We start from the raw sequence: 17,501 nt of genomic DNA, 5'->3' as shown, positions 1-17,501 counted from the left end.
TGTATCATCTAGCAAAAATAGGAGTGACTATTAGGAGACATCCTCCTTGGTATGGTTTTGTTAGGTAATGACAGTTTCAAGGCATCTTTGCTCTGAGCCCTATAAATGAGAAGCGACTGACGCTTCTTATGAACGAGCAGCAGTTATTATACTATGCACTTTGATTGTCTCCTCTTATTTTAGGTGGAAGAAACGCTGACTGTTCTCGGGTCTCCTTCCGACCACATCGCTGAACTATCTTTTAACTGAAAAACACTGACACCGAGGAGGCTTTTAGAAAAGAGACTGCGAAAAATACAACACTAGGAAGGGGAACGCGATGGCATGCAGAGCACTTACCTGTATCTTTTTATCCTTTCAGAATTTCTACGCAGTACAGAAGAATTATATATAAATCAAACCACTCTTTGGAGCTTGTTTAAAACCAGCCGAAATCCACCAACTCCTTTAAAACCCGCAGCAACTGCCAGACTAGAGCGAGTGCCTCTGCTCCCTCTGCTTTTACTTAAGCGGTGGGTAGTTCCTTCCGACAGGAGAGGGGCTGGCTCTGCCTTGCGTCAGCCGGGTAAACCCTGCCGTGCCAGGCTCCATTGGCTGAGCATCCTGCTCAGCCCCTCCAGAAATCCATCCCTGTCCGGACCCAAAAAGGCAAAAAGGAAGCAGAGGGTGTGTTGAAAAGAAAGATCCTGCCGCCCAACTCCCCAGCAGCTCCGGGAATGAGGTTCTGGGAGAAACACTGATCTATTTCCTTCTCCGCTTCCCTTACATAACTGTACCCATGCACGCTATACCTTCTCTCTTTTTTTTTCCCCTTTAATTTAAATCATCACTTATTAGCCCAGCTAGCTTTCCTCACCTCCCACGCAAAAAGTGATTTCTTAATACAGTGAGAATAAACCAGCAGAACCTCTCGAGGCATCGCCATCCCCGGTTTCACTAGCGCTGTGGAAGCAGACCCAGGACACACTGGCAGAGCCCACCTGTACCCAAACTCCCAGGGCCAACCTATAGCTCATTCCTATAGGATACACGTTCAGAAAAGGCAAACCTGCAGGTGCTAGACCAGTTTCTGAGCTCAGCTCTTATTCCACCAACATGGAAATCACTGCATCGAGCCTGTGGGTGGGATAATTGAAATGTCTGAGCCAGAAAACGGTGATGGAGTTACCCACCGCTTCCAAGTTACCACCGCCTCTTAGAACCCATCGCGCAAACGCTCCCAGGCTGCCGCAAGCACGGTACGAGGCAGCAGCTCAACCTTCACAGCAAGTTTGTAGAGGGCCAAGAAGGTGTTCACGGTTACCCTGGCTCAAGCCACATCTATGCAGGCTGACAGTTGACATCTCCCAACTTCTACAGGTGACTACTGCTCCCCGCACACGCTTCTGCTGTCCATTCCTCAGTTTGCCTCCTTGATTTTGCAAGCGCAGTTCCAGGGACTGGTTTCCCTAATCCATCCATGCTTTTCAAAGCTGGTTTACCTGCTCAGGTGGTTTTCAGCCAGATCTGTTTCCCAGTTCAGCTCACAGCAGTGGTACCAGCAGAACCGATGGTGGGGAGGCAGCACTCAAAGCCCTGTGCTCTCAAACCCACTCGCTGTTCATAATGGCACAGAGTGGGTTTGGTTGGAAGGGATCGTTAAAACCATCAAGACCAACCATTAACCTAACACTGCCAAGCCCACCACTAACCCACATCCCTCAGCACCACATCTACATGTCTTTTAAATATCTCCAGGTATGGTGACTCCACCATTTCCCTGGACAGCCTCTTCCAAGGCTTCACAACCCTTTTGGTGAAGAAATTTCTACTAATATCCATCCTAAACCTCCCCTGGCACAACTTGAGGCTGTTTCCTCTTGCCCCATCACCTGTTCCTTGGGACAAGAGACCCCCTGGCTACATCCTCCCTTTCAGGGAGCTGTAGAGAGCGAGAAGGTCTCCCCTCAGCCTCCTTTTCTCCAGGCTGAAGACCCCCAGCTCCCTCAGCTGCTCCTCACAAGACTTGTGCTTGGGATGTATGGTAACTCAGCACAAGTTGCAACTCCACCCAAGTCAGCTTTCACTGCTGAGAACAAGGCAAACACCAGTTTTCTCCCTCCTTGGCCTGTGCCCTCCTGCCAGCCTTTCCCTACTACCCAATACTTGTAAGGTTGTGCTGTTACGTGCCACCTACCCGACAAACTCAGCTGCAGAACTCCTTGCCATAGGATATTCTGGATAATAAAACCACACATAGGCTCATAGACAGCTTCTCCCCACCCCACTCCTATCAGAGATTACTATGCACAAAGATACCTCTCTGCTCCACAGAAGTCATTCAGCCCCAGGTTGCTGAACTCTGAGAAGTACCTGGAGAAGCCTTGATGTAGAGGTGCTCCCCTATTCCATTCTTCTCCAGGTTTCTGCTTCTGGCCACCAAAGAGGACACACCACTGAATAATGATCTCAGACAGCACGGGTCATTATCACAGCTGTCAGATTGCTGAGCTGGAAACAGGCTTAGGAAAAACCAAAGCACAACACACAAGCCCCAAGTGTTTTAACCCAAATCATTTTGCTAATCTGTTTGCGGGTTATTCTGTAAACCCACTGTGGCAACCCAAGTGAGGGGATAGGAACCTCCCGCATCAATCTCATCAGTAAAGCCAGGACTCATCAAGCCACATCTTGAGATTAAAGTTGAACCCTTCTCCTTGCCAAAAAAATAGAGGCACTCACTTTACTGGCAGGTGAATCCAGCTTTTCCACTGCTAGCTTGCAGAACCCCAAAATGGCACCATTCACTGCGGTGGAAGCATCACCTACTCCAACCTCCCCCATCACCTCCAAGTATTTTATATTTCATGCCAGCATGAAATACATTCATACAAGGTTGAAATACATTCATACAATACATACAAGGTTGGCAGCTTTCAAACTGTTTCAGGCAGGGCTAAGGGTTTGGTTTTGGGCATTTGTGCCTTTTTTTAAGGAAAAAAAAAAAGACCCAACAAACACAACAGCAACGATAAGTCCCATTGGTATGACCACTTCTACGCATCATTACTTTCCGCCCATAACACTCCAGTTTTACTGTTTCAGAAGCATTTAGTCTGAAAAGAAGAACTTAAGACTAATTTGCTTCTAGAGCTCCTTTATTATCTCCTCTTACAGAGGCCACTGCTCAAAGTCCAGATGAATAAACCTGTGGATTGCTTGATGCTGCAGCCACACAAGAAGTTACAGAACGAGCAACTGGAGGTGGAAATGCCTTCTGTTGCCCAACCCAGCCTGCCACAGATAAGAGTCCTTATCTCTGCACCCCACCTGCCTTCCTATTAGTGACCCAAGGTATTCTGGAGCAGAGTCTTCTGGTATTGGGCAAATACACCACATTATGCTCTTTTCATAGCACGCTGTCCCTGTCTTAAAGCAGTCTTGAGGGTTTATTTCACCTTTAGACACACTGCTGCCTCTGAACCTCACCTTGCAGAGCTCCAACTGCTTTGTTTCCCTGCCTGTGTTTACTCCCAGGCACACTCTACTCACCCAGTCCTGTGTCAACGTTGTCCCTCACTTTTATTAAGAGGAGGGCTTAATGATTTCCACTCCACACAAGACCTGTGCTCTGCCTTGAGGACAGGAAGCGTGCTGTCGCTAGGCAAGCTATCGGATTTTTTTTTTTTTTCTGGAGCAGAGATACTGCCGACCATGCCAGACTAAAACAATGAAATCTGTAGCCCAAGATATCACTGCTAATTTCATGAAGTGATGCTTAACTGCAGGGGAGGTTCTTTCCTTGAAGTTGTTAAAGAAATAAAGGGCTGTATCGTCATGTTCTTCTATCTGACTCACGAGCAGATGCTGTACAGTTTGATATAATTACGTGATTTCACATTGACATTCAAAATGAGCTTTGAAGAGGAATGAATTTCTAGCTCTATCAGTTAAAAAGACAGCCTCGCAGATACAAGCAAAGGGCAATACTATGTCCCTTACCGTGCAGGGAGCCAAGCAGCAAACTCCTCAAACTTAACCTGATCAGTATATCACCCCTAAATTTTAAGAAGGACATTTTAAACATGTCTCTGTTGGTATTTTTATTTAACAAAACAGGCAGTGGGATAAAAAACCCAGACAGGATGAGTGCTTGAAATTGCCACAGGCAGGGTACAGAGGAAAGGATACCGAAGGAAACACTGAGAAAGGAGAGCAAACCCATGGAAGAATAGGATCTGTAGTGTTCCCAAGGGGGAAGTAGATTTGTACACTCAATACAGAAGGCTGAACACACACTATACCCCACCTTAGCTCAGTTTCCCACGAAAGTCAGTGGTTGAACTCTGACCAAATCCAATGATGCCCCCAAATCCCAAATACTTCCTGTGTTGAAAAGCATGAATGCAGTTAGGGGGTACCCAAAAGTCCAACCCCAGGGACATGGGGGAAGAAGAAAGGGGGGGAAGACTACTGACTTGCCAGCCCCGTTAAACTTTCATTGTGTTATGTCACGTGTATAACCCCTGTGAAAGGAGTTCCCATGTTACACAGTTAATAAAGTCATACTACAGTGTTTTAAGGAGGTTATGGCATGGGGAAAAGCAGCCTGAAGCCAAGAACATGCTAATTAGAGCACACAATAGAAATGTTAATCAAATAATCTGCAGGAAGAGGAGGAGGGAAGGAAATTACCTAATCCCCTGCACTACTGTGTGGTGCCTTGTGGCAAGAAATAAGAAAATTCTTGTAAGGGCCGAGCAAACAAAGGTCCATTGTTAGAGCTACAGCTTTCAGAGAACGCTTTGCTGCATCTCAAGTTGCCACAACACGAAGGGTGCATGGTACTTTACGAGCTCTTCCACACTGACCACTTCTGGCAGAGGAGGGAAAGGCTCGTTAGACTGGCAGGACAGTTGAGTAAGAGAGATCTAAGTAGAATCTCAAGTTCTTAAGGCACAGCAAGTTCTCCTTCAAAGGGATTTGCCAACTCCAAAGCAGCCAAAAGCTACAGTGATCCTTAGGCAACTGTGGAGCAATTCGTGGCCGAAGCTGCAGTAGCCTAGCTACAGAGAGGCAACAAATCATCAACCCTGCCGAGAAGTGTTTCCCATGACACGAGTCATCCTTTGCCATCAGACAAACCCAAAGAGCATTTCTTATGAAGCCCCATTCCACCCTTAGATCTTTGCGTGCCCGCTCTTTGGGTACACCAGGGAAGCCCTTTCCACTCAAGGACAGCACGTTACCATCAATCCACTTCCCATCCTGCAGACTGAAAAACAACCGTCCCTTTGTCTCCAGCTTGCTCTCTGCTTCAGCAGGCACATACAGCTTTTAGCCCTATACCCACTCAGGACTCTCAACTTCCTATAGGGCAGAGACCTCGTTAAGAAAAGCGCATGAAAGATTCCTGATCCTTGCACTGAGAACATATTTCATAGTTAACCTTACTGTGAGCTGAAGGAATTTCAGGCAGGAATAAAGAAATACCTACAGGACAGCAGGACTACTGACTTTTACGTGCTTATATATTTCCATGAGGTTGCATCAATTCCTTTCTTCATAAGGGACTTCGCAAGATAATTCAGGAGGTCATTCAGTCCATTCAGTGGCTTCCCAGATCTCCAGCTATTACTGCAAGAGATTTGGGAACTTTATGTACGAAATAGCCTCTCCAGACACACATTCCCTCAGGAAATAGGAAAGGCGGACCAAACGTTGGAGAACTGCAGATGACAAGGAGTCTTTCAGACCAGTCTGAGCTTCGTGTTTGTTCACAGCCTTCCTATGACTGTTTGATTCAACGTTTGCTTAAAATAAAACAATTGGCAAAAATTACAGCAAAGAGCTTGCTGTAACCACACCAAAGATTGTTTGGGCTGATTAAGCACTTGAAAGGGTGAGACCCACGGCGTACCCTGTGTTTTACAACAAGCTTCTGAACAGAAACGTGTCCCAATAAGCAGCTCAGCTCTGACACTCCAGAACTCTGTTCACTGCAATCATGGCCTGAGACAGACATTCGTGACTCGAGCTGCTCTTAAAATGACCCCTCACCTGGCTGATCCACGATGGCCTGAAGCATCAGACATGCTTGATTCCTAAAAATCCAAGACCGAAAAGATAATAGGTAAGGCATCATTCTGAAGTAAATACATTTGTTTCCGCAAAGGCCAAACTGATGTAAGCCATCTGCTAAGTCAGAAACACGCAGCTGTAGTTCCACCAGGCTTCTTTCCAAGACAGCCAACTTGAGTTTCCCAAGTACCTGGAAACAGCTATTGTGAAAGGTTGTTTTTTTTTTTATTATTATTTTTAAGTTCTCCCAGAATATTTCTGGATCTTGAAATCTCTGCAAGCCAAACACCGTATCTGCAAGTTCAATTAACCCGGGCTATGCACAAGTGCTTCCTCAAAGAACTTTTTAGCTGTGGTTCTGCATTCTTTGAACAACAGAACTCAGATTCACTGAGCTTCAGGTATTATGGTTTCCCCTAAATAAAGGGAGGCCCAACTTGAATTCATTTCCAAGACATAGCTTTCCCGCTTGCAAAACTTTTAAGGTACCTTCTAGAACTAGCTGAACCTGCGTTACCTGAAAGTTTTCATTCCCACAAAGCTAGATGGTTTGACCACAGACTTCTTCAGAGAAAGTTAAGACAGTCGCTAGAAATACTAACACATCTTCGTCTCACTTTCAGGGATGAGGAACATTTCACATAGATTAGCAAAAATTAAAAAAAAAAAGACAGAAAAAAGTATTCAGTTATAGAAATTCAGCTATAACTGCCCAGGCTCTGCACACTCACATTTTAGGAAAAAAAAATCATGCTAAGAGAGACAAAGTTTAAAAACTATTCAGTACAGTTTCTATTCAACTCCCACATCACACAAATGGATACCTTAAAATAAGTGCCTTTTCCCTCAGAGAGGTTGTGAAGCACAAAAGCCAAGTTTATCCAATAGAGTTTCTCTCTGCTTTATCCTAAATTCCTCACCACGGTGTTACTACCCTCTTGACACTCACCATTTTGACTGTAGTTCAACTGCAATTCCAGTTTAAAAAAAAAAAAGTGCTGGATAACCCCCATACTGCTCTCCTCACCTCTGCATGCCAATGTCCCAAGTCTGTCGTTCATATCTGAGTGTTTTGTAACTCACTGGCAATAAATGTACCATCTTACTATATCCTTCCTCCTCACAACTTCACATTTTGGATAGTCTTTATATAAGGTACAAAACCTGCCCCTTTCTAAACCTATCACCTCCAGCATTTACATATAAAAGCAGATGACCCACATACCTCTAGGTAGGTGTCAGAAGTCTGCCTACTCTCTGCAAGCCAAGTGTCAGGTTTTATCGTGGCCAGCTAAGATATATTATAGCCCTACACATAAATGGCTGGTTCTGCACCTCAGGTTCCCCTATTTCTCACATTCAAACACTTCTATTTAGGAATATTTTAAATAGTGTTGTACAAGCTCAGGTACAGAACAAAGGTCACTTTAGAAAACAACCAAGGAGAACAAGAATTCATTACTTTGCCTCTGCAATAGATTTCTAATGGAGATACATTAATATCTCTCCAAATACATCAAAAGCTCTCTCTTAATGATAAAGTTAACTAGGTTTTGCGCTAATACAACTTGCATTTATACATAAACACAAACTAACTTTTTGCATGCATAAGCTTCCATGTTAATCACCTCTTGCAGCCAGCAATTCAAACAGGACAAAGTTCAAATATCTCCTCCACCTCCTCACTTACCTGTTCCTAGCTTGCTACCAATCAGAGAAAAAAATCCCATGCTATTCAATTATACCCTTTTTCTTTCCTTTATGATCCCACGGGCAGTTGATGATGCAGCACATCTAGAGAGGAGCAATACTTTACTTCCCACACTTCTAATCCAATTTGGATAAGAGGTTTGCTGCTTATAAAAATAAACAGGCAGTTGCACTTTTCCTTTACCTCTATGTGGGCACTAACACCTGACACCAAAAAGGTCAAAGAGTAGTAAGAATTCAGTGCTAGGGATGCCATCCTTCAATTTTATTCCTTGGTTGAGAAAGGAATCCAGTTTTTTGTTGCCAGGTTCAAGGTGCAAGCTGGCGAGTACTTTTGGCTGTTGTTACATGCAACATTATTGGCATTATTGTCCCAAATATATTCTCACCAAAAAACAGAATACCTCAAGCAGGGAGATAGAGCTGTACTACTGTAGAGACCCAAGGGACTTTGGTCTGACCCTAGGAAGCTATAAATCATTATGTTTAACATTTGACTTGGAAGTTTTCAAGGTGTCACTAGTTTCAATTTTTCAGTTTGCTATGTACACAGAAAAACATTACCTTCAAATATGAGAAGGTATCTGGCTAAACATGGCAACTTTAAGACAGTATAGTCTTCAGCTACAACCAGAAGAACTCAGAAAAAACATTTTCAAGTCATATGATACATTTTTGAAAAACACCAACAAGTATTTTTGTACAGAGATAGTGGCACATTTGGTTGTGTTTTTTTTTTTAAATAACCACACTCTGCAGAATCTGTATGGCTTTTTATCCTCTCAGAGTATGTCACCAAGGAAAGAAAAATCAGACAAAAATCTAGCATGTGAAGACAAAAATGACTTCAAATTGGTAGAGCACAGAGATGTGGACAGTCAGCATCCAGCCAAAGCTCTTCCAGCAATAGCCAAAGCGTGTCCCCATTGCTAGGGAGCATTAACACGTTCAGCCAGTAGCTTCATGGACTGCCCTTGCTTTTTCCATGATGTTAAGTCACATCACTAACCCTAACAAAATTACATTAGCCAGACAGCAATTTAACTCTTAGTAATTGCATCAGTGAGGAAAGTGCTCCTGAAGTGAAAAAATTATGGTCCTCCTTCATCCAAACTCAACAGAACTCTGGACGCAAACTATCAAGATTTGGCCTAGAAATCAAATCGGTACAAATCGGTAAAATTTAGGTTTGGGGACACAAGTTCAGTGTATTTCTCATCACCCATTGCAGTTTCATGTATTTCCCACATAATATTCTCAAGCATAATATTCTCTCCGATTCTCTGTGGACGCTAGCTTGTATTTCCAAGTTACCTGAACAAGCCTCAAAACCAGTTACAGACTGGACTGGATTTGAATTAACACACACATGAAGGAAAATCTATATCTCTTTCCCATTTCAGGCATTTCTGACCTGCAAAGATAAATGCAAAAGTATCTTAACACTCACGTACTCATTTTAGCCATTATCTTGGGCTCTGCACTTTGTACCTGTAAGCACTGAGAGGCAGGCTTTCAGCAGTAAAGAAATTAATCATTTTCTCTCAAAGAAAAAGTTTTTCCATTCAGGAAATAGGAAAACACTGTTGGGCAAATACACGGAAGAGAGCATAGAGCCACAGCAAGTCGCAGTCTTGACAGCACCACTACTGAGTAATTTATAAACAGCACCAGATGATTCAGAACACAGTAGTACTTTATACAGTTCTGAAATCAAATTCACATGATTTACAGCATGCGTTTATTTATTAACCAAAGCGACTGGTTAATATAATACAGACTTCTTCCTTGCTGCATCTTGAGAAAGAGGTGGAGAGAAGCCTCCACTTTAACCCACACCGAGCACTCCAGATACCAGAGTATCTTCAAGTGTGCTCCTGAGTACCTCGGAAACCTGAAGTCCTGTTTTTCTAGTATAGCAAACTTAACAGTAATAATCTAGTACAGAGGAGCTGCTTCACTTGCCCTTTTTTAGTCAGCTGCTCAGTGCAGAGCGATTCATTGCAGGAAATCTGGCTCTTCGGAAGTTTTTAGGGGTAGCTTGGCCCTCTCAGGACTGACATTGTTTATGAACATTTCTCCAGATGACTAAAAGCTGCTCATAGTGAGCAGAGCAGTGCCTCGTTCACATAAAGGTTTGTAGAAGTCCCGCTCACATTCAACTTGCTGCTTGTCATTAGTTATCCTCCTGTCCAAGGAGTTCTGAACGTGAGGAGGAGCTTCTTTCCTGTGAGGGTGGCAGAGCCCTGGCAGAGGCTGCCCAGGGAGGTGGTGGAGTCTCCTTCTCTGGAGACATTCAAACCCTGCCTGGACACGTTCCTGTGCAACCTGCTCTGGGTGGACCTGCTCTGGCAGGGGGTTGGACAAAGCAATCTCCAGAGGTCCCTTCCAACCCTGACCACTCTCTGGTTCCTCATGTCATCTGTTTGCAGAGCAGAAGAACACCAGGCAGCAGCAGAGGGTATGAACAGTCACCGGCAACCGAGCTGGCCACCTTAAGGAGTTACTACCCAGACTCAGCAGAGATGCCCAACCACATTCTAGCTCCTGGACCAACGCAAATTTAAAGCAGAGAAAAACATTTGAGCAAGCCCATTCAAGCAATTAACTATAAACCAGACGTGCTAAGTACTAAGGAACTACCTGTACGGCAAAGTCAGCACAGCCCATTTGCTATTAACCAACCAAAACAAGTCAGGCAAGTGGGAGAAAGGCTATGAGCTTGAGACAACTAATGGGCAAGCTGCTGCCTTAGTACCGTGTATTGCCTCCACGTAACTCCGCGGGCTTTGGCATTTAGAATTTCCAAAACAAGTTTTCAAAGGGTGCTCAGTCTCACTACAGCAACCTCAGCACCGGCTGTAGAAGTAATCCTTTCTGTTTAGAGAAGATATATATTTTTCTTCCCTTTCTCTGGCTTTGCAGCCACTGTTGGACTTAAAAAAACCCCTCTTTTAAAAACTCCAAGTCGTTCTGTACTTCTGGCATTTCTCTGATGAAAGCGTGCATCCCCAAAATAAACTCTGAACTAGACAAATAAATATACAAGCTCACCCTCCTCTAGCCCCTCTTTTATAGCACTTATTCCTCGTCTGTAAACATGACTGCTGGGACAGAAAGATGCAAGATCAGTGGCACCAAACAACTCAAATGCTACCAACACTACAGAGCACTACAAAACCAGAGTATGGAGTGTATCAGCTCCAACAATTTTATTGGTTTCTGAGGTGAAGCATCTTGATTTTAGTAACAACTTCCAAACTGACAAACTTTTTTCCTGGTTAAAACAGAAGCACTTCATTTTAATTGCAGAAAACTCCCCCATTAAGCCCCAAAAAACAAATAAGAACCCCAATAAAAATAAGCAAATACAAAAAAGCTGTCTTCTAAAGAAAGTTTTCACTTTAAAATCAATGTGACCAGATACACAGCTATATATAATTGTCATCATATTTAAAATCTATCAAAGTTATAGGTGCTTTTGTCATATTAGAAACGAGAAACAAACAAAGAATTATCCAATTAAAAAAAAAATATTTAAGAGAAGGACACAAACATCAGAGCCAAAGTGCAGGAGTGCAACTGTTTACTTAAAGCTTCAGTCTTGAAACTGGCCTGACAAGAACCGTGAATTAGAGCTGAGCACCACTCCTGGGAATAACTGCACCTTCCCAGTTTTGCTGGAGAGAGCTTTTTTTTTTTTACTGCTCCTATTTGCTGGATTGGGATTTTAAAAACTCCAACTTGGAGTCACTGGGTTTGTACTTGTCCTTGGTCCTCCTTTTAATGTTAGAGTCGGTCCTGTTCTTAAGAGATGGAAGTTTAGGAATTACTGGGCTCCTTTTTATATCTAGACCTGTCTTTTCAAGTCACTTAGCACAATGAAAAGGTTAATGCAATTGCAATAAACGTGATTTCCACCCAAACATCCTCACGTGTTACTAATTTTTTATTTACAGATTTAGATGTCTGGGTTTCCCAAAAGTTATAGCACGGTGCTTATTCCTTAACTTTAGATATAGCAGTCTACCTAAAAAGTAAAAATTAGTTAAAGAGAAAAAGAAAGGCTGCAACCCCTCTCCCCAAAGCAACAGCACTATAGGTATATACACTGAAGCAGCAAGACTTGTCTTTACCTGCAAAAAATAAAGGTCCAGAATAAAAAACTGAAGCAAAGATGGCAGAGGATCTAACAGAAAGGGGCACTGAAATACTACAATCAAAATTCCCTGTGAAGCAGCACCCAATTGAAATCCAAGATCACAAGAAAAGCTTCTTTGTTAATCAGAAGCAACGTGAAATCTCTTTCCAACCAGAAATGCACAGAGTAATCTAAACCAGCTCCAGCCTACAGAAGACTGCATCCTTTAGCAAAACTTCAGCCTTTTGGATAGCTGCTTGCAAACTCAACGTGCTCCAGAGATGGGTTTTACTGCGGTACAAATGAAGAATCTGTAATTAAATTTAAAAAATATATATATTTACACACTTGCAGCCTGTAAGTTTAGCCCAGAGTGGAATACTGCAACAAGATCCTCTTCCTTAAGTGCCTTTTTAAAGTGTGCCAAAACCATTAGTTAAAAGGATAATCTAAATAAAGCCATTGTTAATAAAACTACATCATACCATGGCTGAAACAGTTAAGGAACTGGTCAGGGAGGAAGGATTATTTCCTGGCGCAGTAATGTAGCAACAGACTGAGTTCTCTCTCTCTTTTTATTATTATATTAAGCCTTCACAATGTTTCAAAAAAAATAAAAACTGAGGTTTGTAGCTCATCTGTTTAACAGATGACCAATTGTACTGAGCAGTAGGGCTTTGTTTCTAGGCACACTGTGCAAAAATAAAAAAAGTAAAAGCATACTTAGCAAGGAAAAGAAACTAAAGTCCACATTCTTTTTTTGTTCATCTCCCAGATCACCTCACCAAACCTGATACCTGAGCCTCATTATGCAGGTGCAAGCAAGGATTCAACTGCATCGAAGCCAACTGAATTAACCAGCGTAAGCAAGATCGCTATCACCCTACCCAAGCAAGACTCTACTAGAGCAGACCTGGGCTGGACGTGTAATTTCATTCACCACTCTGATTTTGGATAAGCCCTAGACATTCGGAATAATTACAGTCCCGTCAGAGACGATGTTCACTGTCAGTTATAGTATTTAGGTTGCGTACTGTTTGTCTGAAGAGATGAAACGCTCACACGCCAGAAACCTTCCAGCTTCTCAAGTCACCAGCTTCAACTGTGGTCCACAGCTCTTCAAGAATGACACTCTTAAGTACACAAGTACTTGAACATGGTCCTTCCTCTCTGACCCACCCTGTTTCATTAGGTAGAAAGTTCTTCCTAACGGATGAGACCCTAAAATGGATAAAACAAAGCTCTAACAGCTACACTGTTATTAAAGCTCCGGACCATACTGTACTATCTGTTGAGCTTCACCTTGAAAAGCACCAGCAGAGTTAAGTACTTTTGAAGTAAGAATCCACTCACAAGAGAAACCTCACAGCAAACCCGGGGCCACAACAGAATATAGAGCTGATCAGAAAATAAAGGAAATATACAGCATGAATCCAAGTCAGCAAACTCACGTGAAATAAATAATGAAGTAGAGTTTTCTATACTTAAAATGTTTTGGGCTGTTAACCACCAATACTGACTGCTCATAAACAGTTTTAGGACCTTGGCAGTTTAAACAAAAATAGCAGCCATTGAAGTACTGATATCTTTGATCATGAAAAACATTATTACGATTAGCATCTCATGCCTATTTGCTCCAATCCCCCCAGATGCAAAATAAAATTGTAAACATTTTCAAAGTCATAATGCCAAAAGTCTCCTCACCATTAATTACACCCATTGTACTTGAGGCTGTACTTTTAATTCCACTAGCATTAACTTGGTATGAAAACTGGTCCAAGCAAGGAAAAGTTGATCTTCTCACAACACCACATTATTACTTTGGTGCAGCTGTTGTCCTCAAACCAGAGGGCTCAGGAAAAAGAACAAGCCACAGATATATTCACAGACAAAGCTACAGAAAGCCACGCAAGAATTTTCAGCCCACCACATCAGAAGGGCATATAGTCGGCCTAATGACAAAACTTAAGAGACAGCTCCCTAAACCTCTTCGAAAACACCTGTTATTAAAAATTTGTTTGTATTGGGTGTAGTGAGAAAAGTCAGCACGTGGACAAAACTCTGGTCAGCAGGTCTGGAGCCAAGAAGGATGCGAGGCTGCACAACTTGGACCTGGGAAAGGAAGGCCATGTGTGTGCAGAGAGATGAGGTGGAGAAAACATCACTCGCAGCAGGCAGCAAGTGTTATTTCAGCTCAGAGCCTCAAGAAACAACCTTCAGTAGAAATCCAACACTAGGGCATGTTCAAAGTACAGTTTGGTACAGCTTAGCAGCCACCTCTCCAATGTAATCTGCAGCTTTATAAAAGATGGGGGTAGCTGCTGTAGCAAGAAGCTGTCCAATGAACAACTTAAAGCATTCCCTAACTTGAAAAAAAATTAAAAGTTTAGAGAACAGATACCATTATGGACAGTAACAGCAAGACAGTACTAATAGTTTGCATTGTTCTACACTTGGACTTCTTACAACTAATCTCATTCAAAATCTTAAGAGGTAAATGAAAGGTGTGTTTTGAGGGAATTCTAGAAGTAGTAACTGAATCTTTCCCCTGACATTTTTCAGACAGGGAGGTTCAGGTGCAAGGAGGAAAGTTTGTTCTCTTAGAGCAACTGTGTAGAAGTAAACTCACCGTGTCCAAGAACCGCGAGATTGTAACCGCACTTCCACTTGGATTTACGATACATAATCAAAAGCCAGGCTGGCAGAGGGAAAAGGACCTGTTGATGATGGTGGCTGTCAACAATGGGTTGAGATCAGTTAGCTGCTAGTGCAGACGGGACAACATTTTTCAACACTGCGAGAGAAAGCGAGAGCGAGACCATATGGTTAAGCCCCATCCACATTGGCACCAAAGGGCTAGCATCACCAATTGAAAACTGGTAGCTGGGAGAGGCAGAGCTGGGAAGCCTACCTGTCGCCCACAGCCCCTGTCAAGAATGGTTTCCTAGAGGTTTATCAGTGTTGGCTCAGTGTCTACTGGAATAAAAGCATTTGGAGAAAAGCACAGATAACACGTCTTTGAATACAGCATATACTCGTGTCCAGACAGTACTCCCGGCGCAGAGCAACTCAAATTCAGTTGTTCAAAGCTATTCAAAGAATTCAGTTACCAGTCAGTTGGTTTCAGCACGCTCCAGATTTACCGAAACTTAAAAACATGTTCTGGAATTACCTAGGATAAGTCTAAGTTTTACATTTACATAAGACTGACAGTTGGAGATAAGCATTAGACAAGCATTGCCAGGAGTTACCTTCCCCATATGCTATTCAAGACCACGCAAAATACAAGGGATGAAAGAGCTGACTTTAACTTCAAACTACCTTGAGTAGGGTGAGCTGGACCAGATGGATCTCCAGAGTTCCCTTCCAAAATAAATTAGTAATTCATTGCCAAGCCGAGCCACTAGGGCAGAGGCATGAGCTTTGCATGCAAAGACGGAAGCGCAGCCGTGGCAGAACTATTATTTATCACCTATTCCCAGGACCTGCAGGAATGCCTGCACTTAGCTGTTACCACTTTCACAGAGCGCGTTCTGTGGTTAAACAATTTTAAGACAGCATGGAATACCGCTGCCTGCAAACATAGCGGTCCCGCCTGCTGCCCTGCATTTAGATGATGTAAAGGTTTTTGGTTTTTTTCTTCTTTTGCACAACCACAGCATCCACAGATTCACTCCCTGATCCAGTCCTCAATTTGATTTACCAGGTTCCACGCGGGCACCTGGACAGAGGAGAGAAACACAGAGACAAGCTCATCTTTCATGCAGCACACTTTGTGTTCATTTCCCAAATAAGAGCAAAATTATATTTGTTTTTTTTTTTAAATGCATGGACTAATTAATAGTGAGATGACAAGAAATAGAGTTTGTTCCTCAGCAGCACTTAAAAGCTGTGTTTAATCATGAAAACCAAGGGAACATAACCACTCCTATTTTTAACTTTGGAGCTAATTTTTGTTTTCTTTGTACTCACTCTTCTATTCAACTTGTTTTGTTCCTTTAGGTAACAAAAGCTACATTCATCAGCAAAAGACAGCTTAGTACAGCTATAATCTTATTAACATGCATACTGAGTTAATACTAAGCTTATATTAAGGATGTTTGAAAATTAAGCTTGAAAACAATCACAGTAAGAGCAATAAATAAAAATTTCAAGTTTTCAGTTACAAAAGCAGACTTACAACAGCCCTTTATTCTGCCTTCACCAGATTTAGTCACTTCCTGTACATTTCTCTGTATGACAAGTTTTTTTTTTATTACAGTTTTTGCTGTGCTTGGGGGTGCAGGGCATTTCTCAAGAGAGAAAAGGAAGACAAGCACCATTAGCCCACTCAGTTCTGCACCAAGACGTAGCACCAGTTCCTCTTATGAGGACGATACCAACATAAAAATTACCAAGACACTTTCAGGAGGCAAAAACGAGGCCCAGTTTATCTGCCAACATTAATACAAGTTATTTCCATAACCAGTTGCCATAATAGAACTCAGGGTATACAAACATTAACACATCTTAGGGTCCAGTTGCAAAACCCAATAGTTCTTCCACAGTGGTCATTTAGTCACGTGCTGGAAAAGCATCTTCTAGCACTGCCTGGCCAAGTTAAACTGCAGAAATTCAAGAGGCCACAGCAGAGGCTCCAGCACCTCTGCTAAGTTGCAAGGAAGAGACAGGAGGAGGGCAGAAAATACAGCCTCTGAAAACTGGGGGAGAGCAGAATCTTTGAAGATCATCAAAGTTTAAGCAATGCCTCCAAAGACTAATCACCATGCTTAAGATGGAGTGAAATCTGAACTATAGGCTATGTCCGAGGACTGGACAACTGAAGTTAGACGTAAAACGACGCTCAATCCTTTGGCATAACAGTTGAGTGCCCTGGTTAAGCCTACAACAAAGACTAACTAGGAATTCCCACGTATCTCAATTACAATTAGTGACTATTAATAGGGAGTGTAGAACTCCTTGAGATTTTAAGTCTCTATGTACCAAAAGACACCTCTCTTCCCCACTTGGATGCACGTCTTCAAAGATCTGAGCAACTTCACTCTAGCAATACTAGCAGAAGGTAAAGTTGCAAAGCAGAAACCAAACCAGACTGTAATTTAATAAAAGAAGGTTCAGCAGAAGGAGTAGAAGAGGCAGAGGGGGAAAAGCCAGGCCCCGCTGAGCACCATGCTCTCTACACAATGGAAGGGAATCCTGCTCCACTCTGAGGGCTATGAGCCACCTGGCCAGAAGCCACGGTTATGCACAGCTACTTGGCCCCGAGGGTTGAAAATAAAAGATGAACAGCCAAAATATGAGGCCAGCAGACACAGCTGTCAGGCAGGGATCAGCAGACCTGAGGACTGTAGCGTTACGAGTGCTCCAGCCCATGGTGGTTGGCTGTTTTGCACTTCACCCTAGTCTTCCCCTCAGTTATTTCCTTCCTCTCCTTGTCTACCTACCATAACTCCTCCTCGTGCTCTGTTTCTCTCCCCCACCCCTTCCCCTTTTTTGTTTCTTCAGAGTCCAAGGTCTTCTGGGCATACTTCTATTCCTATGTGATACCAGCACTGCAAAATGAAAGTTCACAATTTTTGTTATGTTTAAC

General features: G+C 42.9%; 1 protein-coding gene across 2 annotated transcripts in view; it reads right to left on the bottom strand.

The window, feature by feature from the left end:
• PELI1 (pellino E3 ubiquitin protein ligase 1) overlaps positions 1–14,686 on the bottom strand; it is a 31,958-nt gene extending 17,272 nt beyond the window's left edge. Inside the window, exon 1 of one of the 2 annotated variants that reach the window (XM_014964763.1) lies at positions 14,541–14,686. In XM_014964763.1, coding sequence (XP_014820249.1) covers positions 14,541–14,595 — 55 coding nt within the window. In that variant the 5' untranslated portion in view covers positions 14,596–14,686. Of the gene's footprint in view, positions 1–339; positions 468–14,540 lie in introns of those variants that run through there. The other variant, XM_014964764.1, reaches the window with a different exon arrangement.
• Between the last annotated feature and the right edge of the window lie 2,815 nt (positions 14,687–17,501).

The sequence above is a fragment of the Calidris pugnax genome, unplaced genomic scaffold (genome assembly GCF_001431845.1).
Source record: "Calidris pugnax isolate Ruff unplaced genomic scaffold, ASM143184v1 scaffold219, whole genome shotgun sequence".
Classification (NCBI taxonomy): domain Eukaryota; kingdom Metazoa; phylum Chordata; class Aves; order Charadriiformes; family Scolopacidae; genus Calidris; species Calidris pugnax.
This window is presented reverse-complemented; position numbering and strand designations above follow the sequence as displayed.